At 46.8% G+C, this 25,421-nt stretch overlaps 2 protein-coding genes across 9 annotated transcripts in view; both read right to left on the bottom strand.

Moving 5' to 3' along the window:
• MBD5 (methyl-CpG binding domain protein 5) overlaps positions 1-25,421 on the bottom strand; it is a 253,117-nt gene that overhangs the window by 13,631 nt on the left and 214,065 nt on the right. For all 8 annotated transcript variants that reach the window (XM_075933345.2, XM_075933340.2, XM_006135680.5 and 5 more), the window contains one exon: positions 18,208-18,281. In XM_075933345.2, the coding sequence (XP_075789460.2) occupies positions 18,208-18,281 (74 nt within the window). The remainder of the gene's footprint in view (positions 1-18,207; positions 18,282-25,421) is intronic.
• LOC149524045 (uncharacterized) lies at positions 10,894-16,684 on the bottom strand. The gene has a single exon (XM_089779718.1). It carries the CDS (start codon positions 12,529-12,531, stop codon positions 10,969-10,971), a length of 1,563 nt encoding a protein of 520 aa, XP_089635844.1. The 5' UTR covers positions 12,532-16,684; the 3' UTR covers positions 10,894-10,968.

Below are 25,421 nucleotides of genomic sequence, written 5' to 3'. Positions count from 1 at the left end.
TGGCACCCAGAACTGGACACAGTACTCCAGCTGAGGCCTAACTAGTGCAGAGTAGAGCGGCAGAATGACTTCACGAGTTTTGCTTACAACACACCTGTTGATACAAGCTAGAATCATATTTGCTTTTTTTGCAACAGCATCACACTGTTGACTCATATTCAACTTGTGGTCCACTATGACCCCTAGATCCCTTTCCGCCATGCTCCTTCCTGGACAGTCGCTTCCCATCTTGTATGTATGGAACTGATTGTTCCTTCCTAAGTGGAGCACTTTGCATTTCTCTTTATTAAACTTCATTCTGTTTACCTCTGACCATTTCTCTAACTTGCTAAGGTCATTTTGAATTATGTCCCTATCCTCCAAAGAAGTTGCAACCCCACCCAGTTTGGTATCATCTGCAAACTTAATAAGCGTACTCTCTATCCCAATATCGACATCATTGATGAAGATATTGAACAGTACGGGTTCCAAAACAGACCCTTGCGGAACTCCACTTGTTATCCCTTTCCAGCAGGATTTAGTACCGTTAACAACAACTCTCTGACTACGGTTATCCAGCCAATTATGCACCCACCTTATCGTGGCCCTATCTAAGTTATATTTGCCTAGTTTATCAATAAGAATATCATGCGAGACCGGATCAAATGCCTTAGTAAAGTCTAGGTATATGACATCCACCGCTTCTCCCTTATCCACAAGGCTCATTAGCCTATCAAAGAAAGCTATCAGATTAGTTTGGCATGACTTGTTCTTCACAAACCCATGCTGGCTATTCCCTATCACTTTATTACCTTCCAAGTGTTTGCATATGATTTCCTTAATTACCTGCTCCATTATCTTCCCTGGGACAGACGTTAAACTGACCGGTCTGTAGTTTCCTGGGTTGTTCTTATTCCCCTTTTTATAGATGGGCACAATATTTGTGCCCATCTATAAATAATCAATATTCTTAAATATCAGCTGTTCTAAAATGGAACAGCACTTTTGCAGATCTTATGAGGGCCAGGATTTTAACAGGGTTCAAAAAACAGCAAGATCAATTAATGGTAGATGGCTATGAGCCAGGATGGGGAGGAATGGTGTTCCTAGCCTCTGTTCATAAGAAGCTGGAAATAGGAGACAGGGGTAGGATTACTTGATGATTACATGTTCTGTTTATTCCCTCTGGGGAAATCTAGCATTGCAACTATTGGAAGACAGGATACTGGACTAGATGGACTTTTGGTCTGACCCAGTATGGCCGTTCTTATGTTTAGGGATACTTTATCAGATTAATAAAACTGCAATTCTTTCTTCATAAAATACATTTTTCCCTTATGAACATATAAGGAGAACTAAACTGCTAAATGGTTCTGACTTCATCTTTTTAAGAGAATAGTACTTGTTTGAAACTATTATGTAATCTATTTGTTTTGAACATTTCAAATTGTTTGTGTTGTTGTCCTTATGAAGAGGAACAATACAAGCAATGTAAAGTGTTCAAAACAAATAGATTACATAATCTCAAAAGATACCATTTTCTGTTATTTAACTACATATATTATTTATATATTTTTAAATAGATTATTTAAAACGTGAATCATAATAGACCAAAATCATTATTATAAGGCCGTCTAACCAGAAAGAGGATGAGATGAAAAATACAGTCTCAGAGGGGTAGCCATGTTAGTTTGCAACTGAAAATACAACGAATGGTCCTGCAGCCCCTTAAAGACTCAGATGAAAAAGTGAGCTGTGCCCATGAAAGCTCATGATACCATCTACAGTACATTTTTTGTTAGTTTCTAAGGAGCTGCAGGACCATTCATTGTTTTTTATGAAAAATACAATTATCTGAATTATAGTTCTAAAAGATCTGTTATCCTCAGTGTATTATAAAAATTCTGAATGCATCATTTCACTGGCATCTATATCTAAAATGTCCATCAAAGTAGTACCTGGGCATTTGGGGAACAATCTCAATCTAGAAGCCTAAAATCAGATACCTAAAAATTAAGCATCTCAAACCCCATTTTAGGCATTTTAATATTAGCTGGATCACCCAAGTCCCTATTTGAGCATCAGACTACAAATGTTACCATTATCATAATAGTTTATTTAGGGGATTCAGTCAGTGCTTAGGTGCAAAAATCTGTGATTCTGGTATATAAATGTAAATACCTAGATCTCAGAAGCTATGCAATAATAGCTTTGGTCTACCTTATCCTGACAAACAATACTAAACGGTGTCAGTGGAGGGGTGCATGGGAGCAGGATCGGAGTGTGGGGTCTTGGCTTGGGGGATATGAGAGAGGGGTGGGGTACAGGGTCTCAGCAGGGCAGTGAGTGAGGGTATGGGGTCTCGGTAGGGTGGTGTGAGCGCGGGCTGGGGCTGCGCTGGGAGCTCACGCTGGTACTTCAGCCTCGCCCTTCCCAAGCAGAGACACCACACAACCAGCCCATTCACTCACCACTCTGAGAAGCAGCAGGAAAAGCATCCCTGCACTGCTGTCACCCCTGATGGGAGGTTCCCTCGGGCTTTCTCCTCCCTGCCCTGCAGGAAGCCAGGGCTGGCACTGCAACCTTGTGCAGGGAGGGGAGAGCTGTGAGGAGAGAGCTCAGCCCAGGGAGCCCGGAGCACAGAGCTGCTGCGGTGCAGCATGACTGAGCTGTCCCCAAAGGGCCGGGGGTGCAGCGTGGTCAAGACTTGTCCAGCTCGCAGTGGGCCCTGGAAAGTAGACCTGAGCCAAGGGCCTGGCCCAGGTCACTGGCACACACCAGAGCCACTCTCTCAGGGGGAGACCCTATGGCATGGCGTTCCCTTGGCATCCCTACGGTGTTTCTAACAAGGGACATTTCTGGCCAGGTCCTGCCTCCATCTCCAGCGTAAGTGGATTTGTCGTGGGACTTGCACCTGCCAAAGTAGCCCTCTGGGACAGGGGACAGGCCGCCCAAAAGGCTGCGGCCAGAGCTGAGCAGGCATGTCCCTTGGGAGGCATAATCTGCCCAGGCCGGGCTGCCAGGTGGCTTTGCCAGTCCCCGAACACTGTCTGGGGCGTGGAGCCTGTGCAAGGACAGAGCCTGTGGACGCAGATGACATGATGACATCACACTGATTACAGAGAAATTACAACATTGATACATTCCTGGACTACTAATGAATGCCTTGGGTGTGTTTCAACCCTCTGCTTTCCACTACTAGAAGTGAACCAATATATTACTAATATATGTTACACAAATCACAACATAACTTACAGCTAATAGGGAATGTTGAAAAACAGAAAAAAATGAACAGTTTGATATATTTGTTAATGCACAATATAGAATTTTCGTTACAGATCATTCCGTTTTCATGTTGCAGTTTTAACTCATGCAATGAACAAAAAACCTGAAAATTATAGCCTTTTCTACATTTATACCCTGGCTATATTGGCTAAATTTACAGCTTATGCTATTGGCAGAGTTGTTTGTTAGCATTACCTATTAACTTGCCTGGCACTTCTCATTATACGGCCCTATTTTCAGTTGCTGATAACTTTGTTAAGATAACTGCTCAAGCTGAAATGTTCCAAGCTGTGGTGTCTATTTCAGGCAGAAATCCCACCTCCCCAGCCCCAAATTGCAGGCAAAATGCTTAAAGTATTTCCAAGAATGAGGGTAGGGAAAAACTGTTTTGCCCATGTTAAATTCTGGCTACACTTTTTTGAGGGGCAGGGGAGGGAGAGTGGTATGGAAAGAGTGAATAAGGAAAAGTTATTTACTTATTCCCACAATAAAAGAACTAGGGATCACCAAATGAAATTAATAGGCAGCAAGTTTAAAACAAACAAAAAGAAGTTTTTCTTCACTCAGCGCACAGTCAACCTGTGGAACTCCTTGCCAGTGGATGCGGTGAAGGCTATAACTTTAACAGGGTTCAAAAAAAGCTAGATAGATTCATGGAGGTTAGGTCCATCAATGGCTATTAGCCAGGGTGGGTAGGAATGGTGTCCCTAGCCTCTGTTTCTCTGGAGGTGGGTGACAGGTGAGGGATCACGTGAGGATTACCTGTTGTGATCCCTTTTTCTGGGGCATCTGGTATAGGCCACTGTTAGCAGACAGGATACTGGGATAGATGGACCTTTGGTCTGACCCAGTATGGCTGTTCTTATATTCTTATGTAAAGTCTTTAATTACAAGATGATGTCTTATTTTCTCTACAGGGCCCCCTGGCTCAGTTAGTAGACAGAATGGACCTGCTCTGGGAATGAATTGGGGGCTGTGTAGTGAAGAAGACTGTTGTGTGTAGGGGCCTCATTTGTTGTAAATGCTGGAATATAGGTACTGATTGAGATAGTGGATTACTAGAAGTTAAAGGATGATCTTGTATTTAAGATAGTTGAATGCTGCCTTGGAGAATTAGATTTATGCATGTGATGCTGGGCTAGTCACTAAAATCAAATTTGAATATTCCTTATTTTGCGGTTGTCTGACTTGAGACTATAGAGTCTGATTTGCAGAAGTGTCAAGCACTCACAGCTGCAACTGAAGGCAAAGGGACTGTGTTCTAGACTTATACAGTGCTACAGAATGCCAAGGTGAAGTGGGCTGTGCCCATGAAAGCTCATGATAACATCTACATGTTTTTTTAGTCTTTAAAGTGCTACCAGACTATTTGTTGTTTTTTAAGTTTATCCCAGAATGGGTACCCAAAATGAGAAGACAATTCCGACCTTAATCTCTCCATGCCTCAGCATTCCATTTGTAAAAGGGAGATCTCACTGGAATGTTGTGAAAATAAATTTGTGTTCATGAACCATTCAGATACTGTAGCGCTGTGCATCATAGAAAAGCCAATGAGAAATTAAAAATTCTATCTTCAGACTAGGCTTTGAATAGTGTGAAATAAATAAGACACAGGACCATTTATTAGGGTTCCCAGGTATCCGGTTTTGAACTGGACAGTCCAGTATTTGAGCTTTCTGTTTGGGAAACAAATTGAGAAAATATAAATGTCCAGTATTTTCTAAATAAGATGCAATGTAGATTGTGAGGTAATGTCAAATGTGTCCAGTATTTTTGTTGAACCCTACCATTTATTGAAGAATGAGGAGAAAACAAAACATTGAAAAAACACTTATTAAGTGTGCACTGAAAGAAACGGTCCTATGGGGAAAAAAATAAGATGTGCTCATGTAATATATCATAATGCACATGCAAAAGGGAATTGAATTAAGAATGCACAGTCAGCCTTCATTCTGACACTTTCTAACTTTTGAGTGCTTGATTTTTCAATGTTTAGTATGTTAATTTACATGATTTTTGTATGTGTTCCATATCAATAAGTATTAATGTTAACACCATATATAGTAATACTAACTGCTACATACATGAAAGGCAGTAGGCTGAGTCATGGTTGTTATGGGAACTGTAACTTTGAATTTCCTGACATTTGTATAACCACTGCATTTCATCAATGCACATTTTTGCATTTAATATTCTCAAATGTTTCCATATGTACATTGAGCCAGATTCAGCAAAATCTCTACTTTCAACTGATTTTTTTCATGAGATCTATAAAGCTATTCATTGAATCATTTTCTAAGTGCTAGAAATTTTGCTTCAGAGACAACTAATGACAAATAGCTGAAATATTGTCAAAGGCATTTTTATGTTTGCAGTATGAACTCATACGAAAACCCCACCAATATGTTTCAGGTTGATGCTGAAAGGATAGTACTGTCTCACTGGCATCAGCTTATTGCTCATGAAATAGCACATGAAGAGAGAATAGGAAAAGCTTACACCTTAGAAGACATTAAAGATAAGTACAGCAGAAACATGTTTATCCAAGCCTCCATTATCTGGCGCTCCATGCTAACCAAACAACCAGTGAATACACAAAAATATGGGAAACCTCCATGGCAACGCTACTGCGACCATCCCGTCTTTTCAGTCTTGTAAAATAACTACTATGCAAACACATATAGTACTGTCATTGGATGCTAAAACAGAGATTATAACATTGAAAAAAAGCAGAGTATCATAAACTGCTATATTTTTTCTTGCCATTATACATGAGTACTGCTGTACCTACCACCGTGGTGTACACAATATTGTATGTTAATGTAATACTTCATTTAATACTAGAGGATTTATCAAGCATTGCTCCGATCTGTAACTGAAATAATTTTTGTTTCACTGCATTTAAATAATTGCTCTGGGATTGGGCAGGCAATGAAGGGTTCAGAATGCAGAGTGCCCCGGTGAGAGAAGACAATCCCAACCCACGGTAACTGCAGCAGCTTGGGGCCAGGTGAGAAGTACCTATCCATGGCACTACAGTTGCAGTGGGCACAGCTGGCCACAGATGCATGTCCCCCAATTGGGGGACAGACAGACACACAGAAAGATGGTTACACAGACATATTCTTTTAAATATATTCATAGGCGTGCACAGCACATTTCATTATGGTGTGCACCCAGGGAATTATTTTTTTTAATTTTTTTAAAAGCGAACTTTTATTGAATACTCAATCATAAAGGACATTATATTTATTCATTAAACAAACTAAAACTTAACTAAAATTATTTTTTTAAATTAAAAACTAAACTTTACTTAAAAAATACAAGCTTAAGTATGGGACATTGTACTTCGTAGTTTGTTTTTTACATGTGCAATTCGGCACTTCTTGCATGATACAGCAACCCCTACTTTAAAACTAAAAGCACATATCATGTGATTAAATTAAAACACGAAGCCACTTTTTTTTTTTTTTTTTTGAGACAATATAGGGTTACCAGGTAGTCTTAAAAAAAATACCGGACACACTTCATGGGGGGGGTGGGGAGGGAAGGGACCGGCCGGGAGGAAAGGGGGGGCAGGGAGCTGGCGGGGGGGGGGGGGGGGGAGGCTGGCTGGCGGAGATTGGGGGCAGGGGAAGGAGCCGCCAACAGGAAGCAGAGCTGGTCGGTAGGGGGAGGAGGTTGGGCAGAGCGGGGCTGGCTGGGGGAGATCGGGGAAAGGGGGACCGCCAGTGGGAGCGGGGCTGGCCGGGGGAGCTCAGGAGGAGGAGGGGAGAACTGGCCACCGGAAGCAGCGCTGGTGCGGGTGCAGCGGGACTGGCCAGGGAAGATCGGGAGGAGGAACCGACCGGTGGGAGGTAGAGCTGGCGGTGGGGGCGAGGGTTGGGTACAGCGGGGCTGGCCAGGGGAGATCAGGAGAGGAGGGGAGAACTGGCCACCGGAAGCATGGCTGGCGGCAGGGGCAGCGGGCCTGGTCAGGGAAGGTCAGGAGGAGAAGAGGGGAAGAACCAACCAGCCGGCCAGGAGGGGAAGGGGTGGGGGAGGAGGAGCGAATCAGCCGGTGGGGAGTGGGACTGACCCGGACAGTGCAGATCCCAGGGTGCTCCTGCCCCCCTGCACGGTCCAGTCGAAGAGCGAGTAGTCCGGCTGCAGTTCCACCATGTGCTTGACCAGCGCACAGGAGCACGGACTGGGCTGCCCCTCCTCCCCACACACTACCATGGCTCCCAGCACCGATCGTGCCCCGCCTCCAAGCCACTCCCCCCGCCAGGCTTCCGGGTGCCCAGTTGGAAAACCAGAAAATACTAGACATTGCACATCTCCAGTATTTTCTGGATTTTTTTTTTACCAGACAGTGCCCCCCCAAAAAACGGACTGTCGGGTAGAAAACTGGACACCTGGCAACCCTAAGACATTAGGATGTGCCTGGGCGCACCCAGTACACCCCGTATGCACGCCAGTGAATATACTGTAGATAGCTGTCCCTTTCTCCACCCTTACCCTCTGCAGACCCAATAGGATTATAGCTTCATTTCTTGCCCCTTGCTGTGGTAATTATAAAGTAAAACTGTCCCTGCTAGCAGAACCCTCCCTTTCCCTTTTATGAAAAATAATCACATTCCAGGCACAGCCCACTGTCCTGGCACAACCAAACCCTTACCTTGCTGTAAATTATGATAAGAGAAAGCAGTATACCTTGCGTTTACGGTTTAGAAAGAGTTCTTGAGCAGATTCAAACCTTGACAGACAAACTCTCTCATATATATAGGAGATTCAATACGTTAACATGAAGGGGGAAAGGAGTCCAGGAGAGCCGGCTGTATTTCAAAGAAGTCTTATTGGGGGCAGAGGAACAAACCAGTGCAATGTCCAGAAAGAATAGCAAATATGGCAGATGACAAGTTTGGCTTGACAGAGAAATCTTTGGTGAGCTTAAACACAAAAAGTGAAAACTTGGACAGACAACTAGGGAGGACTATGAAAACGTTATTTCAACATGTGTAATCAGGAAGGCCAAAGGTCAACTGGAGTTGCAGCCAGCAAGGCATGTGAAGGATTAACAAGAAGGGTTTCTATAGGTATGTTAGCAATGAGAAGGTGTTCAGGGAAAGTGTGGGACCCTTAGGGTATGTCTACCCAGCAGCGTTATTTCGGAATAACTAAGTTATTCCGAAATAACATAGTGCATGTCTATACTACAAGCCATTATTTCAAAATAATGGAGCTGGAGGACTTCTTACTCCAAATCATTGGTAACTCTCACTGGAAAAGTGTTCTTCCTTCGACTTCCTGTTGTGTAGATGGCTCCAAAAGCCGAAATAAGTTATTTCGACTTAATCTACGCAATTGATGTAGTTGAAGTTGCATAGCTTATTCCAACTGTCCTGCTGTGTAGACGTACCCTCACTGGAGAAGTCAATCCAGTAACTGTTACTGGATTGACTTCCCCAGTGAGGGTATGTCTACACAGCAGGACAGTTGGAATAAGTTACTGAGTAACAGATGGTGTGAAAAAGGCTGAGGAACCCAATGCTTTTTCCCCTTCGTTTTCACTGACAAGGTCAGCTCCCAGACTGCTGCACTGGCCAGCACAGTATGAGGGAGAGGTGAGCAGCCCTCAGTAATGAAAGGACAGGTTAAAGAGTATTAAGAAAAGCTAGACATGCACAAATCCATGGGGCCGGATCTAATGCATCTGAGGGCGCTAAGAGAGTTGGCTGATGTGAGTGCAGAGCCACTGGCGATTATCTTTGAAAACTCATGGTGATAGGGGGAGGTACTGGATGACTGGAAAGGCAAATGGGAAGAAGAATCTGAGGAATTATAGACCAGTCAGCCTTACCTCAGTCCCTAGAAAAATCATGGAGCAGATCCTCATAGAATCCATTCTGAAATACTTGGAGAAGAGGAAAGTGATCAGGAACAGTCAACATGGATTCATCAAGGGCAAATTGGCCTTCCTGATTGCCTTCTGAGATAATATAACTGATTCTGTGGATATGGGGAAAGTGCTGAAAATGATATATCTTGACTTTAGCAAAGCTTTTGATATAGCCCTCCCACAGTATTCTTTCCAGCAAGTTAAAGAAGTATGGCTTGGATGAATGGACTATAAGGAAGCTGGCTAGATCTTCAGGCTCAATGGGTAGCGATCAATGGCTTGATGTCTTCTTGGCAACCAGTATCAGAGTGACTCCTGGGGCTACTCTTTTGAACATCTTCATTAATGATCCAGACAATGGGATGGATTGCACCCTCAGCAAGTTCATGGATGACATTAAGCTGGGGGATAAATAGATATGCTGGAGCATAGGGATAGAGTCCAGAGTGACCTAGACAAATTGGAGGATTGGGCCAAAAGAAATCTTCTGAAGCTCAACAAGCACAAGTGTGGAATCCTGATCTTAGGATGGAAGAATCCCATGCAGGCTGGCTAAGTGGCAGTTCTGCAGAAAAGGAGCTGAGGATTACAGTAGAGAGAAGCTAGATATGAGTCAACAATATGCACTTGTCACCACTAACAGATCATTAACAGCGTACTGGGTTTCATTAGCAGAAGCACTGAATGGCAGTGAGTATTCCCTTCTATTTGGAATTGATAAGGACACATCTGGAGTACTGTGTCTAGTTTTGCTTCCTCCCTGCCATTACAGAAAGCATGTGGACAAAGTGGAGAATCCAGCAAAGGAGAATGAAAATGATTAGGGGGCATGACTTATGAGGAGAGGCTGAGGGAAATGGGCTTAGTCTATGGAAGAGAAAATGAGGGGGGATTTGGTAGCACCTTCAACCACCTTAAGGGGGGTTTCAAAGGGGATGGAGAGAAGCTGTACTCAGTAGTGACGGATGGCAGAACAAGGAACAATGGTCTCAAATTGCAATAGGGGAGGTCTAGGTTGGATAGTAGGAAGAACTATTCACTAGAAGGGTGGTGAAGCAGTGGAATGGGCTGCCTAGCGAGGTGGTGGAATCTCTATTATTTGAGTTTTTTAAGGTCAGATTTAACAAGGTACTGGCTGGAATGATTTAGTTGAGGTTGTTCCTGCTTTGAGAAGGGAGTTAAGACTAGATTACGTCCTGACATTTCTTTCAACCTTAATATTCTATGATGTTATGACTTATATGTATTATACGTTTTTATCTGTTACCATGAACATTAGTATCGTTTCAACTTAAAATGACCATGTCAGAATTTTTAAAAAAGGTACTGTTTATTAATAAAGGCTTGTGCATTTTTTAAAGAAGGCTCATATAATCATATATAAAGAAGGCTCATATAAGGGCTTTTCTGGGAGGAATGAAGAGGTTACTTACCTTGTAACTGTAGTTCTTCGAGATGTGTTGCTCAGGTCCATTCTGATTAGGTGTACGCGCGTCGCGTGCATGGATTCCGGAGCTTTTTTCCCTTAGCAGTATCCATAGGGCCAGCAGGGAGCCCCCTGGAGTGGCGCCGGTATACCGGTGCATATATACCCCTGCTGGCCCTCCCACCCCTCAGTTCCTTCTTGCCGGCTCCTTCCGACACGGGGAGGTGGGTGGGATGCAGAATGGACATGAGCAACACATCTCAAAGAACTACAGTTACGAGGTAAGTAACCTCGTCTTCTTCTTCGAGTGCTTGCTCATGTCCATTCTGATTAGGTGAGTCCCTAGCCGTGTCCCCCCTCCAGAGGCGGGGTCGGAAGGTGACTAACTCTTATCTTATCATTCTGCAGAACACAGAACTGCCGTCCCGATGGCAGCATCCTCCCTGGCCAGCTGCGTGATTGCATAATGCTCTGCAAAGGTGTGCACCGATGACCAGGTTGCTGCCCTGCAGATCTCCAAGATCGGCACGCAGGCCAGGAACGCCGCTGACGTTGCCTGGGCTCTAGTGGAATGTGCTGTTATGCGCGGCGGTGGTTTACCCGCGCCCTCGTAGCACAGTCGAATACAGGAAGTAATCCACGAGGATATACGCTGCGCCGAGACTGGCTGACCACACATCATTTCCGCCACTGAAATAAACAATTGAGTTGACTTACGAAACTCTCGTGTCCTATCTATATAAAAAGCCAACGCCCTCCTAACATCCAGGCAGTGCAGAGCCTGTTCCCTGGGCGACGCGTGTGGCTTGGGATAAAACACTGGCAGGTAAGTATCTTGGGACGTGTGGAAGTGCAAGACCACCTTGGGAAGAAATCCCGGGTGTGGACACAACCTCACCTTATCTTTAAAAAACACCGTGTAAGGTGGTTCTGAGGTGAGAGCCCTAAGCTCTGACACCCGCCTGGCCGAGGTAATGGCCACGAGGAAAGCTACCTTATAGGACAGATGTATCAAAGAGCATGAAGCCAGGGGCTCGAACGGGGGCTTCATAAGGGCAGTCAGGACCAGGTTAAGGTCCCAAGCCGGTACCGGAGGTCTCTCATATGGCATCATCCTGTCGACTCCCTTTAGAAATCTTTTAACCAAGGGATTGGCAAAGATAGACCTTTGCCCCCTTCCCCCGGCGTGGAAGGCTGCTATGGCCGCCAGGTACACCCTTAGGGAGGCTGTGGCCAGGCCCTGTTTCCGCAGGTGGAGAAGGAATTCCAGGACAGTCGGAACCACCCCTTCACCTGGAGCGAGCGTCCTGCCCTCCAGCCAGGAAGTAAACCTCTTCCACTTAGCCTCGTAAAGGGCTCTAGTGGACGGCTTTCTGCTTTCTAAGAGGACCTCCTGGATTGCTCTGGAGCAGGCTCGCTCCGTCACTGAGAACCACTGAGGAGCCACGCTGCTAGGTGGAGAGATGGAAGGCTCGGGTGGAGTGCCACCCCGGCCTCGCAGCTCTGAGTGATCAGATCTGGCACTAGGGGTAGCCTGAGCGGGCCCTCCACAGCCAGATCCAGCAAGGTGGTGAACCAGTACTGTCGAGGCCATACTGGCGCTATCAGGATGATCCGAGCCCTGAACCTCTGCACTCTGAGGAGTGTGTCGTGGATCAGAGGGAACGGGGGGAAGGCATAGAGTAGGCCCCTGGGCCAGCTGACCTGCAGTGCATCTCCCTGAGAGCCCAGACCGTGCCCCATGTACGAACAGAACTCCCCGCACTTGGCGTTGCTCAGAGTTGCAAACAGGTCCAGATGGGGAAACCCCCACCTTTGGAAGACCTCGTGAAGTACATCCCACCTTAGCACCCACTCGTGCGCCTGGATCGAACGGCTGAGCCTGTGCGCTAGCCCGTTCCTGGTTCCCGGAAGGTGAGATGCCTCCAGGAAAATACCGTGGGCTATACACAGTTCCCATAGATCTAGGGCTTCCTGGCACAGGGGAGAAGAACGCGCCCCACCCTGCTTGTTGATATAGAACATGGCCTTAGTGTTGTCTGTCAGCACTGCCACCACTCTGTTCTGTAAGTGGGGAAGGAACGCCCTGCAGGCCAACCTGACCGCCCGCAGCTCCTTGATATTTATATGGAGGTGAGCCTCCTCTACTGACCACGTACCTTGCATCCTGAGGTTGCCCAGGTGAGCGCCTCATCCCACGTCCGAAGCGTCCGTGACCAGCTGCACCGACGGGGACGGCTTGGTGAATCGGATCCCCGCACACACCGTGCTCTCGTCCTTCCACCAGTCCAGCGAACAAAGAACGTCCTGAGGGATAGTCACTACCGCGTCTAGCGGCGACCTCAAGGGGTTGTGCGCTACCTTGAGCCACCCCTGCAATGGGTGCATGCGTAGCCTGGCGTGTTGGACCACGTAAGTGCCCGCCGCCATGTGGCCTAGGAGCCTCATGCAGGTCCTCGCCGTCGTAATCGGGAACTCCTGCAGCCCCACTACCAGAGAGCGGATGGTCATAAATCTGTCTCTTGGTAGGGACGCCTTGCCCAAAGGCGAGTCCAGATGGGCCCCCACAAAGTCTATGACTTGCGTGGGCTCTAACAGTGATTTGACCTGGTTTATGAGGAGGCTGAGACCCTCGAACAAAACCCTGGCCCTTGAGACATGACCCAACACTTGTTCTCGAGACTTGCCCCTTATGAGCCAGTCGTCCAGGTATGGGAACACTTGGACCCTGTGCCGCCACAGAAACGCGGCTACCACCGTCATACATTTGGTAAAAACTCTCGGGGCTGTACACAGTCCAAAAGGGAGGACCGTAAACTGGAAGTGGTCCTGTCCCACCATGAACCGAAGGAATTTACTGTGACTTGGAAAAATTGAAATGTGGAAGTACGCATCCTTTAAATCGAGAGCAGCATACCAGTCCCCCTTTCTGAGCGATGGGATGATGCAGGCTAGCATCACCATCCTGAACTTTGTCTTCCTTATAAAGGTGTTCAGGTTTCGGAGGTCTGGTATGGGACGCATGCCCCCTTTCGCCTTGGGTACTAGGAAGTAGCAGGAGTAGGAAACCCTTTCCCCTTACGTCTGGGGGCACCCTTTCTATGGCCCCTAGCATCAACAGGTTGGACACCTCCTGCCGAAGGAGTGCCTCTGAGAGGGGTCCCTGAAAAGGGAAGGGGCTGGGGGATGGGAGGCAGGGTAGGAAAGGAAAGGGATAGTATATCCCTGCTTCACCAGGTCTAGGACCCAACGGTCTGACGTGATCTTTAACCATTCCTGGTAAAAGAGGGAAAGACGGTCCCCAAAGGGCGGACAGATAGGCGCTACTGGTACTCTGCTCTCTGGCGTACCTTCAAAATGAGGGCTTAGTTTGGTGACCGGGTGACGGATCTGAGCCTCTCTCGGAGTCTGACCGAGGGCCCCTACGCCTGCCTCTGAAGAGGTCAGGGAGGCTATTGTTGCGGCCTCTCCTGCGACCCCTATCGTTGTTTTGCCCCCTTCTAGGGTAGGGTCTAGTCTGGAAAGAGCGCCTCTGAGGCGCCGGGGTATGTATCCCTAGCGACTTCAGGGTCGCCCTTGAGTCCTTCAAGCTATGCAGCTTGGAATCAGTCTGCTCTGAAAACTAGGCTGGCCCCTCAAAGGGCAGGTCCTGAATGGTGGTCTGCACCTCGGGTGGGATGCCAGACACCTGCAGCCAGGCACTACGCCTCATAACAACCCCTGTGGCCATAGTGCGGGCTGCCGAATCAGCTGCATCCAAAGCCGCCTGGAGAGAGGTACGCGCCACTGCTTGGCCCTCTTCCATCAGGCCCCGAATTCCTGGTGGGATTCGGGAGGGAGCTGGCTGGCAAATTTCTGCATAGACGCCCATGTATTAAAAGCATACAGTTGCTGGTTAGCTATACGTAGCTGGAGGCCCCCCGTGGCATAGGCCTTCCGGCCAAGTAGGTCCAATCTCCTAGGCTCCTTCGCCTTCGGAGTAGGACCTGGAGGCCCTTGGTGCTCCTTCTGCCCAGCGGCCTGAACCACTATGGAGCCCGGAGCCAGGTGGGTAAAAAGATGCTCGTGCCCCTCCTGGGGTACATAGTACCTTCTCTCGACCCCCTTCTGGGTCGGTGCAATAGAAGCCGGCGTCTGCCACAGAGTTTTAGACAGCTTGTCCACCGTTTTATTCAGTGGGAGCGCCACTCGACCAGGGCCCGCTGCCGCTATGATGTCCACCATAGGATCTATGTCCTCGTGAACCTCCTCATGCTGGACCACAAGATTGACCGCCAACCTTCGGAGCAGCTCCTGGTGCACCCTGGAGTCCATAGACGGGGGCTGGGGCGCGGGGTCGGCCAGGGCCTCGTCTGGTGAAGACGACGAGAACTCCCTTTAGGGGATTGACTCTTCCTCAGCTATCTGTGCCCCTGGTTCCCCCTGGGAAGAGATGTCCACATAGGTTGCACCCGACTGGGGCATAGCCCCCTGCCCCTGACCAACAACCGGGGGTCTCGGCATCGCCACAATAGACGAGCTGCCTCCAGGTGGGGTGGCTGTCAAGGGGGTGGCGGACGGGGTGCTACTCCTTCAGGACAACCCCGCTGCCGGCCCCGTAGGGGTAGGCCCCTGGGCCTGGTGGTATGCCCAGGGCGTCCAGAAAGCCCACTGGGGTTGCCCCTGCCACTGCTGCTGGTCCACCGGCTCCCAGTGAGATGATCTGACCGACGAGCGGGACCTATGACGGGGCCGTGACCTATATGAAGACCTGGCCGAAGCCACCGACTCGGCCTCCAACTCCGAAGAGTACTCTGACGCTGACCAGGGAGGGGCCGATGAAGCCTGCACCCTTCGCTGGGCTGCCATGGCCGATGGCTTGCCCCTGTGCACCGCACGCGGTGCCGGTGGGGGCATGAGTGGAGGCCTTTGCTGCAGCGGTACCGTGCTCAGCTGCACCTGATAGGCCGGTACATAACCCTCCGGTGCCGTCATGTGCAGCGGCGCCGCGCCCTGTTGCTGCGCTCCCAAGGTGTAAGCAGGGATCGGTGCTGGGAGAGGCATCAGCATCGGTGCCGTGCGGGGCGCCTGCTGTGGCACCGCAGGTGGCGCATAGTACGGTGTGGGGCCCTGCACTGCCCAGGGGGCCGTCTGTGGCACTGGGCCCTGCACCGGTGCTGTCGGCGCCGCAATCACACTCGCTCCTGGTGCCGCTGCCGGTACCATCGGGAAGGAGCCCGGGGTCGGTGCCGGCATTCGTCCCGGCTCCGGTGCCGGTGTTCTTCCCGGCACCGGGAAAAACTGCTGCTGGGCCGAGGTCTGCCCTTCGCCCAGAGGGTCCCACGACCCGGACGTAGCCTGCTGGGGGGCACTTAAGGCCGGTGCCGGCGCGGTCCGCTCCTGCGGCACTGGGCCCTCCCCTTCATCCACAGCCATGTGAATGAGGTCCCGGGCTGCCTCAAAGTTTCTGGGGTGGAAGGCTGACGGACCTCTCCTAGCCCCATGGGCTGCCCCGGGCTCTTGCCCCTGTCCGGGCTGCGCCTCTTTTTGGAGGACTTAGAAGATGGGTGCCCCTCCTTAGGGCGCACCGTCTGGGCACTCCTCTCTGCCGAGCGTCCCCTCGAGCTCTTGGAGGCCCTCGGCACCGGGGACTGCGATCTGTGCCTCGGTGCCGTGCTGTCCGACGGGGGTGCCGCCGACGGTGCGCTGCGGGCAGAGTGAGGCCGCTCCTCGCTCTGAGGCTGCAGTGCCGACTCCATTAGCAGGAATTTCAGCCGGGAGTCCCTCTCCTTCTTGGTCCGGGGCTTAAAGCTCTTACAGATAGAGCAGCTTTCAGCTCTATGGGCCTCACCCAGACACTTTAGGCAATCGGAGTGGGGATCTCCGCAGGGCATAGGTTTGGAGCAGGAAGCACAGGGTTTAAAGCCCTGGGGCCCTGGCATGCCCTCCCCTCACAGGAGGGTTCCACTGCTCCCCTATCTAACTAAATATTTACAACAGTTAACAACTACTTCACTAGATAAAACTTCAACTAGAACTATAATACAACAGATAAGAAATAAGCTGCTAAGAGATAGGCTATCAGCCTGAAGCATGCTCCAGCTACCATCACGGGCGGTAAGAAGGAACTGAGGGGTGGGAGGGCCAGCAGGGGTATATATGCCGGCGCCACTCCAGGGGGCTCCCTGCTGGCCCTATGGATACTGCTAAGGGAAAAAAGCTCCGGAATCCATGCACACGGCGCGCGTACACCTAATCAGAATGGACATGAGCAAGCACTCGAAGAAGAATAGTTAGTTTAAAAGCAATTCCACAAAATAAAACAACAGATTGAAAGCTTTTTGCCCATTCTCCTGATAATCCAAATTTTTGATTATCTGATCTAATTGAAACCAAGACCAGATCAGCTAAATGGGGCTCTACTGTAATTATTTGATTCCTTTCAGCCTGTATTTATTGTTTTGAAGACAAGAACTGTAAGCCTAGAGTACTTTAAATTCCTGTTCAGATACAAACTAACCCATTGTCATTGTGACAGTAAATAAACAGTAGCAAACTATACCCTGCCAACTTCTGTTATCCTTTTATAACTGTCTAGAGGTCTTCAATTTACTTCTCTTTTCTTCCATACTCTCAAAATCTCTACCCTAGTTTTGTAAAATCTTACATAAAGTCCAAAAAACCTCAGATAAAACTAACTAATTTGAATATATATATAAATTGTTATATTTCATCATAAAAGCTTTGTGCAGGGCAATCAGTCTGGTTACATTAAATGTAGTTCAGATTAAGGAATTCTAAAAAGCTTTACCAATATGCAATGGATAATTTTATGTAAAATTCAAATCTATACTTAAAAGCTCAAATGCGTGTGCTGGCATTTTCAAAGCCTGCTTCGAGTACCAGAAAATTCATTCATACAACCACTCCCAACTACAAAATTAAAATACAAAATCCGTAACTTGCATAAAATCAGGAATTCAGAAACTAGGTGCTTTATTTCTGCTGCTTTCCTACACTCCTCAGGACTGAAGCAAAGATCCTTTGTTCCTCCCAATTACTGTAAAGCAGCTCCGTCTTATGTGGACTTCTGCTGAAATCAAGCTTCAGCCCGGCAGAGATAAGGTACTCCATTGTAATAGTGTATTAGTCAGTGCAAACCAGAGAATTGGCTCATCAGATGTCCAAAAAACCCAAACCAAACTACCCAAACCACCGTATTGCAGTATATATCAATTATTTCTTGCTTCCTCTTTCCACCAGGACACACACATAGAAAGATATTCAGTAAAATGAAGAGACACATATATGATATAAACACACTAGAATAGTTGGAAACTGCCAATAAATAAAATTTTATAAAAAAAATACAATAAAATAAAAATAAAAAAAATGTATAATATGCTACCAATGTCCAGAATTCCCCTTATAATAAAGATGAACGAACATTGTCACTGGCTCTGCCACAGATTAAGGAGATTTCAGAAACTTTCTATTGTATGATCAGAAAGATCAGCATTGCATATGCTGCAGGTTATTAACTAGTAACTAAATCCTGAAATCCTGACATAGCCAAGTGTCTAGGACACTTCTGGGATTCTTTCAAGGGAAGAGGACCTCATGATTTTAATTTGTAAATGAATAAGCATCTGCTTACTTTCTGTTCCTCTTCCTGACTCGGCTGTAGGCTTCCAGACCTTCTGTTAGTGTCTTCAACTTCTCAGGCTCCACCTGAGTAAAGATATGAACACCAAACCACATTAACTAGATCTGCAATTATTAAATGTTACTTTTACTTTACTACTGGACATGTCGTTTTTTAGGCTAGCGAGCCTAATTTTCACTGCATACACAAAACATTTCAATTGCCCATCAAAAGAAGAAAAATAATATTTTTACTATTCCTCTTTATGCTCGTACCAATATCAATAAAAATGCAAAAAAGGAAAACAATGGCATACTCATTACATATTAGAATTAGGGACTAAAATTAGAATAATTCATGAAGCATAGACCCATCAATGGCTTATAGCCAGGACTGGTTGGGATGGTGTCCTCTGTTTGCCAGAAGCTAGGAATGGGCAATGGGATAGATCTCTTGATGATTACCTGTTCTATTCATTTCCTCTGGGGTGCTTTGTATTAACCACTCCTGGAAGACAGAATACTAGATGGACCTAGGTCTTATCCATTATGGCTGTTCTTACGTTCTGACTGTTGTCAAAATGTCACAGATCCTAATTCTGTTGGAACACATTTTACTCTTTTTGATGTTAGTTGTGCTCATTGCAACCTTTTATGTACTCTGTTATATCAATATATTTTAAATATATGCAATCAGCCTTTACAAAATGGTTTTATCTTCAATTTGTAACTGTTGCTCTGTGAGATGTGTTGCTCATTTCCTCCATTCGAAGTGCGTGTGTGACACCCATGTGCACAGTCATTTGGAGATTTTTGCCTCAGTAGGGTCAGCTGTGGCACCTCTTCTGTACCAGGGTCCTGTATCAGTATATTAGATGCTGCTAGCCCAATGCTCTCTTAATTCCTTCTTGCTGGTAACTCCAACAGAGGGACAGGAGGTTGGGTAATGGAACGGGCATGAGGAATGCATCTGTAGATGATCATAATGGTCCCTTCTGACCTTAAAGTCTATGAGTCTATGAGTGTAAGAACAAGTTATGAAAGGCAGTTAACTATTTTTCTTCTGAGTTCTTGCTTCGAGTGTTGATTCCCTTCTAGGTGACACACAAGCAGCAGCATCCGAAGAGGCAGATGGGCTCAGAGTTCATGGTACAGCAGTAGTGCAAGCTGCATGACCAAGTCCAGCATCATCTTGGGCCTGCTGGGTAAGTGCATACTGGGATATGAATGGACAATCAGGTGACAGCCTTGCAAATATCCTGGATTGATACTTGGGCTAGGAAAACTGTCAACAAGGCTTGTATCCCAGTTGAATGGGCTAGTACAGTCACCTGAGGAGGCACCTTGGCCTAGTCATAGCAGCAACAGATACAGGCAGTAATCCATGCTGAGATTCTCTCAGCCAACACTGGACAACTTTTTATCCTGTTGACCATCACAATGAGCAACTCTGTCGGGTCTGTGTAAAGATATGTGACCACCTCCCTCTTTGGAGGGATATAATACTACTTTTCCTCCCTTCTGGACATAGGTGGAATCGAAGATGGGGTCTGCCACAGGATTTTAGCAATCTTTCAGAAACTCAATTTTGAGGTTTAAGTTGCTGTCACTCTTTTAAGGAGAGCCTGGTGCTCCTTAAAGTCATTGGAGGGACTGCCAGTCTGCGAAGGCTTCATTTCTGCTTCATCTGGCAATGGAAGATGACATGGACTTTGCAGGCAGAGGAGGAGGGGTGCCTTTCCCTTTCTGGGGATGGTTCCTTGGCCACTAGTACCTGTTGCAATGCCCCGTGATGGACTTCACACAGTGCTCTAAACCCAGTTCCAGCAGTTTGTCAGGGAAGCAGCCAGTGAGGATTGATGGGTGTATGGAACTGGCATGATCAATACTTCCTAAAAGTTCCAGCATGGCCATTGAGCAGGCCACTGGCCCTGCTGCCACAGCGCAGTCACACTGGTCTTGTGGACTGATGTAGGGTTGGTATCCTTCCGGCGAAGGGCTGGACCCCAACTCCGATTTAGACCAATCCCCTTCTAGTGACCATGGAGACCTGTATCTGCCAACTAATCCTTATCAGATACCAATGCCTAGAGGGTGGGGATTGCCACCTGTCCTTTGAGCAGTATCAGAACTATAGATATCAATGCCATGATGGTGAGTAGTCCTACATCAGTGGGGACGGATGCCTAGGACACTGGCTAACCAATAGGGATCTTCGCCAAAGTGATCTCAGTTGGGAGGCTGGCAGGTATAGGGAATATGGGTTCTGTGCCTCTGGGAAGGAGAGTGCAGTGCCATGGACTTGTACCTTCTAACCAACAACTGAGGTTATGGGACCAGGCTGATTGGCTTTGGGGTCAGAAATAAATACCTGTGATCCGGGACCGATTGTGCTCCTCTGCATTTGGGGAGGTCCCATGGCTGGCTAGACCTTAGATTGCAGAGCCTTAGCCACATCTGGCAACTGACATGGTGTTTGCGGTGCTGTGAAGCCCACTGGGTCTTTGGCAACCTGAGTCATCTCAGATCACAAAGGTCCCTGTAGGGGCCAGGATCCCTGAGTGCTCCTGGACGTCTGAGGCAGATCCCTGGCTGGGCTAGGGGATCTGAGCATAGCAGTACTCCCTTGTGGCTCCATGCGCTTGAACTAGATCCTTTGCCCTGAACCCTCTTCCCCTTCTTGGATGGTGATGGGGTGAGCTCCTCTTCTGTTGCTGCTTCTTAGGCGCCCACAATGGGAAATGGTGCCAGGTGGATCCTAGTGCTGGTGGGGTGCTCTGCACTGATGCCAAGGTGCTGGGAGTGGAGTCTGCTCAGGAGGGCTCCAATGGGGAGCTAAGAGTGGCCCCCCTCAGGAGGGCTCTCAGGAGAATGTCCTATTCCTTCTGGTTTCTGGGATGAAAGTTATTGAAAATCCTGCACTTGTTCTTAATATGGGATTCCCCCAAGCACTCCAAACAGCTGCTGCAAAGTCACTGAAAGGCATCTGCTTGTTGCATGATGAACGTGACTTGAAGCTCCAGGATGAAGTCCTAGCTGGGATCCTTAACTACTAAACTAACAACTAACACTTACTTAAATTGGCGAACTGAGTACCTCGGAATTATACACAAAGGTAAATGGGCTATTAAGAATCATTAATGCTCTTGCGATACACGACAAGGCACTCATGGGCAGTAAGAAGGAAGTGAGAGGGCATTGGGCTGGCAGTGCCTAATGAACAAACACATGAGTGGGATACTCTTCAGGGCCATATGGATGCTGATAAGGCAAAAATCTCTGATAACTGTGAATGCAGGCAGGCACGCATCTAAAACAGAATTGACACGAGCAAGCACTTAAAGAATTTTATATTCCTTATATGCTAATTTTTTTAAACTTCAAGTCTACCCTTAGCTAACAAATCACTTAAACATTGGCTTAACTTTAAGCATGTGATTAAGTTCCTTTAAAATAAATGGAGCATATGTGTTTTGTAGAATCAGCTACTTTTTTTAAAGCCATCTATACTACTGGTTAAAGAAATACCACCATGCCTAACGCTAGCTTTTGGTAGCACACATACAACTCCATTAAAGTCAACTGAAATTATGTGTTCACAGCCCATTACTGAATTTGAGCCACTGGTACCTCTTCACAAGTACTAATAATTAATAAAATAATATTTTTCTAGAGCTGTACATTTTCAAATGATGTCACAACATTAGCAATTTTAACTTCACGTGATTTTGGTTAGCAAAATAGCCTTGCGCTCAGTTTAATTTACAAAAGCATATTTAAAATATCACTTAAAAAATTGAACATATTGTGTTAAGTTTTATATTTCTTTTTATCTGTGCCTCATTTAACAGCTTTTTGTAACGTTTGTTGCATTAGTGATAAATATAACAATTTTCTGAATGCATAAAGCATATTCAATCATTAAACAGAAATTAAGCAATGTTATGGTCTTGAATAACTTTGTTCTGTAAATTCAAAATTTCCCTCCCAAAATGACTTAACTAAATCATTAAAATAATGCGCGGTCTGGGAGGGGGTTGTGATTTGGGATAGGGTGCAGGAAGGAGTGCAGGGGTTTGGGTTGTGACCTAGGGCAGAAGGGATTTGTGAGCTGGCACAGAGAATTGGTGTACAGAAGGAGAACATAACAACGGCCATACTGGGTCAGACCAATGGTCCATCCAGCCCAGTATTCTGTCTTCTGACAATGCCAGATGCCCCAGAGGGAGTGAACAGAACAGGGAATCTTCAAACAATCCCTTTCCCATCACCCATTCCCAGCCTCTGACAGAGGCTAGGGACACCATTTCTACCCATCCTAGGCTAATAGCCATTGATGGACCTAACCTCAGTTAATTTTCTAGTTCTTTCTTGAACCCTGTTAAAGCTCTGGTCTTCACAGCCTCCTCTGTCAAGGAATTCCACAGGCTGACCACGTGCTGTGTGAAAAACAATTCCTTTTGTTTGTTTAAAACCTGCTACCTAATAATTTCATTGGTGATGCCTAGTTCTTATTTTATGGGAACAAGTAAATAACTTTTCCTTATTCACTTTTTCCACACCAGTCATGATTTTATAGACCTCTGTCATATCCCCCCTTAGTCTCCTCTTTTCTAAGCTAAGAAGTTCCAGTCTTTTTAATCTCTCTTCATCTGAGACCCGTTCCACCCCCCAAATAATTTTTGTTGCCCTTTTCTGAACCTTTTCCAATGCAGAGGGTTTGTGTTGCGGGAGGGAGGGGGTGTGCGCAGTGGTTTAGGTTGGGACCTGGCACAGGTTGGGGTGTGGGAGGAAGTGGGGTGCCAACAGAAAGGGTGACAGACTTGCTGGGACCTTGCAACGGGGTGGGGAGTGACGCCTCACTCCCAGAAGAGAGTGGGGCTGGAGACATCCAGCCCTCACCTCCGCCTGGATTGTGCCAAGCTGGTCAATCCCCACCCTCCAACCAGCCCTGAGACTTGCCTGGACCAAGCAGCACAACACTCAGGCAGTGATTTCAAGTGTCTGGGGCTCCAGCTTGTCAAGTTCTGGATCTGCTATATCCTCTGCTATATTCGCAAAATATGGCCTGCCAGGCTGCCTGCCTGCTATGCCTCTGCACACCGCTCCAAGTGGCCAGCTATGGGGACCATGCGTGTCTGTGCGTCACACACATTGTGGGGGAAGGTAGCCCTCTGCATATAGCTTGTGGTGTAACCATGGCCCAGGCAGCTCCCACTGGCCGGTTTCTGGCCAATGGGAACTGTGAGATTGTGCTAAAGGGAGAATGGGGCAGTGCATGAAGCCTCTTCCCAGGGGAGGCCAGCACGTAGAGACACACATGGCCCCCACAGCTTGTCACTTTGAGCAGTATGCAAGGATGCAGCAGGCAAGGAGCCTGCCTGAGGCTCCTGCTAGGCTGCGGGAGGGCTCATTTTACCTGCTCTTGCTTTAGTTTAGATATCTGAAAATGTAATCTGGGGATATAGCAGATCCAGAACTTGACAGAGTGAGAACCGTTATGGTGAGGTCTGCATATGGAGATCTCATTTCCATGAAGCAGACTAACTTGGTTCAATAGGTGCAACTTTGGACACTTCCAAATAAATATTTAGCCCAAAACAAAACTCCTCAAGTATTTTTTATTTTACTATAAGACTAGTTAATATTCCATCAGGAAATGGCTCAAGCAGGTCCACCGACAGGGGAGGGGGGAAGGAAGTGGGGCAAAGGGGACAGTTGTCCCATAGCCTAGTGATTCAACGGGGCCCAGGGCTCCTGGTTTCTGCTGCTGCTGTTGTAGCTGGAGCTCTGGACCCTTTAAATCACCACCCAGAGTGCTTTGCAATCTAGATACCTCTGTGGGTGGTGGTGGTGAAGGCTGTCCCAGCCCCGCCCCTTCTGGGAGCATAGAACCGCCTCCCACCCTTACCTAGGGGCCCGCAGAGGCTACCGGCACCTCTGGGCTCAAATAAATTATTTTAATAGTCTAACTTTATAATAGTAAAAACCACAAGGAGTTCTATGGCCCCTTAGAGTTTAACAGGATTTATTAGGGAATAAGCTTTCATAAGTAAAACCTACTTCATCAGATAAATTGGAGTGGAAGTTACAGAAGCAGGAGTATATAAGGGACAAGTTACTTGTGTTAATGCAGCAAATCAAGTCAGGGTGAAGTGGGTCATTCACAGCATTTGATGTGGAGATGTGAGTAACTAAAGAATTCCCTTTGTAACCAGTTGGGGTCCTTATTCAAACCTGAGTTGATAGTGCTGAATTTGCAAATGAGTTCCAGTTCAGCTGCTCTCCCTTTGTAACCAATTTTTTAAATTCTTTTGTAGAAGGATGACTACTTCCAAATCTATTACTGAATGTCCAGGGAGATTAAAGCACTTCCCTACAGGTTTATGAGTGTTACCATTCCTGATGTCTGATTTCTGTCTGGCCTGTTTCCTATAGTCGGCATAACTAATTCTGAAAAACGATCCCTCACTCAGACCTTGGGAAACAGGCCAGTCCTCACCTACAGGCATCCCTCCAACCTGAAGCAAATACTTACCAGCAGCCATACAACGCCCCACGGAAACACTTACCAAGGAACCTATTCCTGCCACAAATCCCATGTCCAACTCTGTCCACATATCTATACAAGCAATACCATCACCGGATCTAACCACAGAAGCCAACCCATCAGGAATGTGTCCACCTGCACATCTACCAATGTGATACATACCATCAAATGCCAGCAGTGCCCCTCTACCATATATTGGCCAAACTGGAAAATCTCTATGCGAAAGGATCAATGGACACAAATCAGACATCTGTCTTGATTAGCTTCATTAACACAAGCAACTTATATATACTCTTGGTTTTGTAACTTCCATTCCAATTCATTTGATGAAGTGGGTTTTACTCACAAAATCTCATGCCATAATAAATCTGTTAGTCTCTAAGATGCCACAGGACTGCTAGTTATTTTTGCACATACAGACTAACATGGCTACCCCCTTAGACTTTATAATATTATTAATTTCTATATAAACACACACAAATTACTTAATTTTAGCTTGAGACATTGAAGAACTAACTCCATGGAGCTGTGAACAAAAAGATGCGCTGCTGCAAAAGTAATAAAACACTTACTGATGAGAGAGGGAAAAAAAAAAAAAAAAGCTCCAGCAACACCAAAGAGGTTAACATGCAAGTACTATATTTATAATACTTACAAATGTTTAATAATACTAAGGG

Source organism: Pelodiscus sinensis, chromosome 7 (genome assembly GCF_052426305.1).
Source record: "Pelodiscus sinensis isolate ZL-2025 chromosome 7, ASM5242630v1, whole genome shotgun sequence".
Classification (NCBI taxonomy): Eukaryota; Metazoa; Chordata; order Testudines; family Trionychidae; genus Pelodiscus; species Pelodiscus sinensis.
Note: the sequence above shows the minus strand (reverse complement) of the source record. Positions and strands in the feature narration are given on the sequence as shown.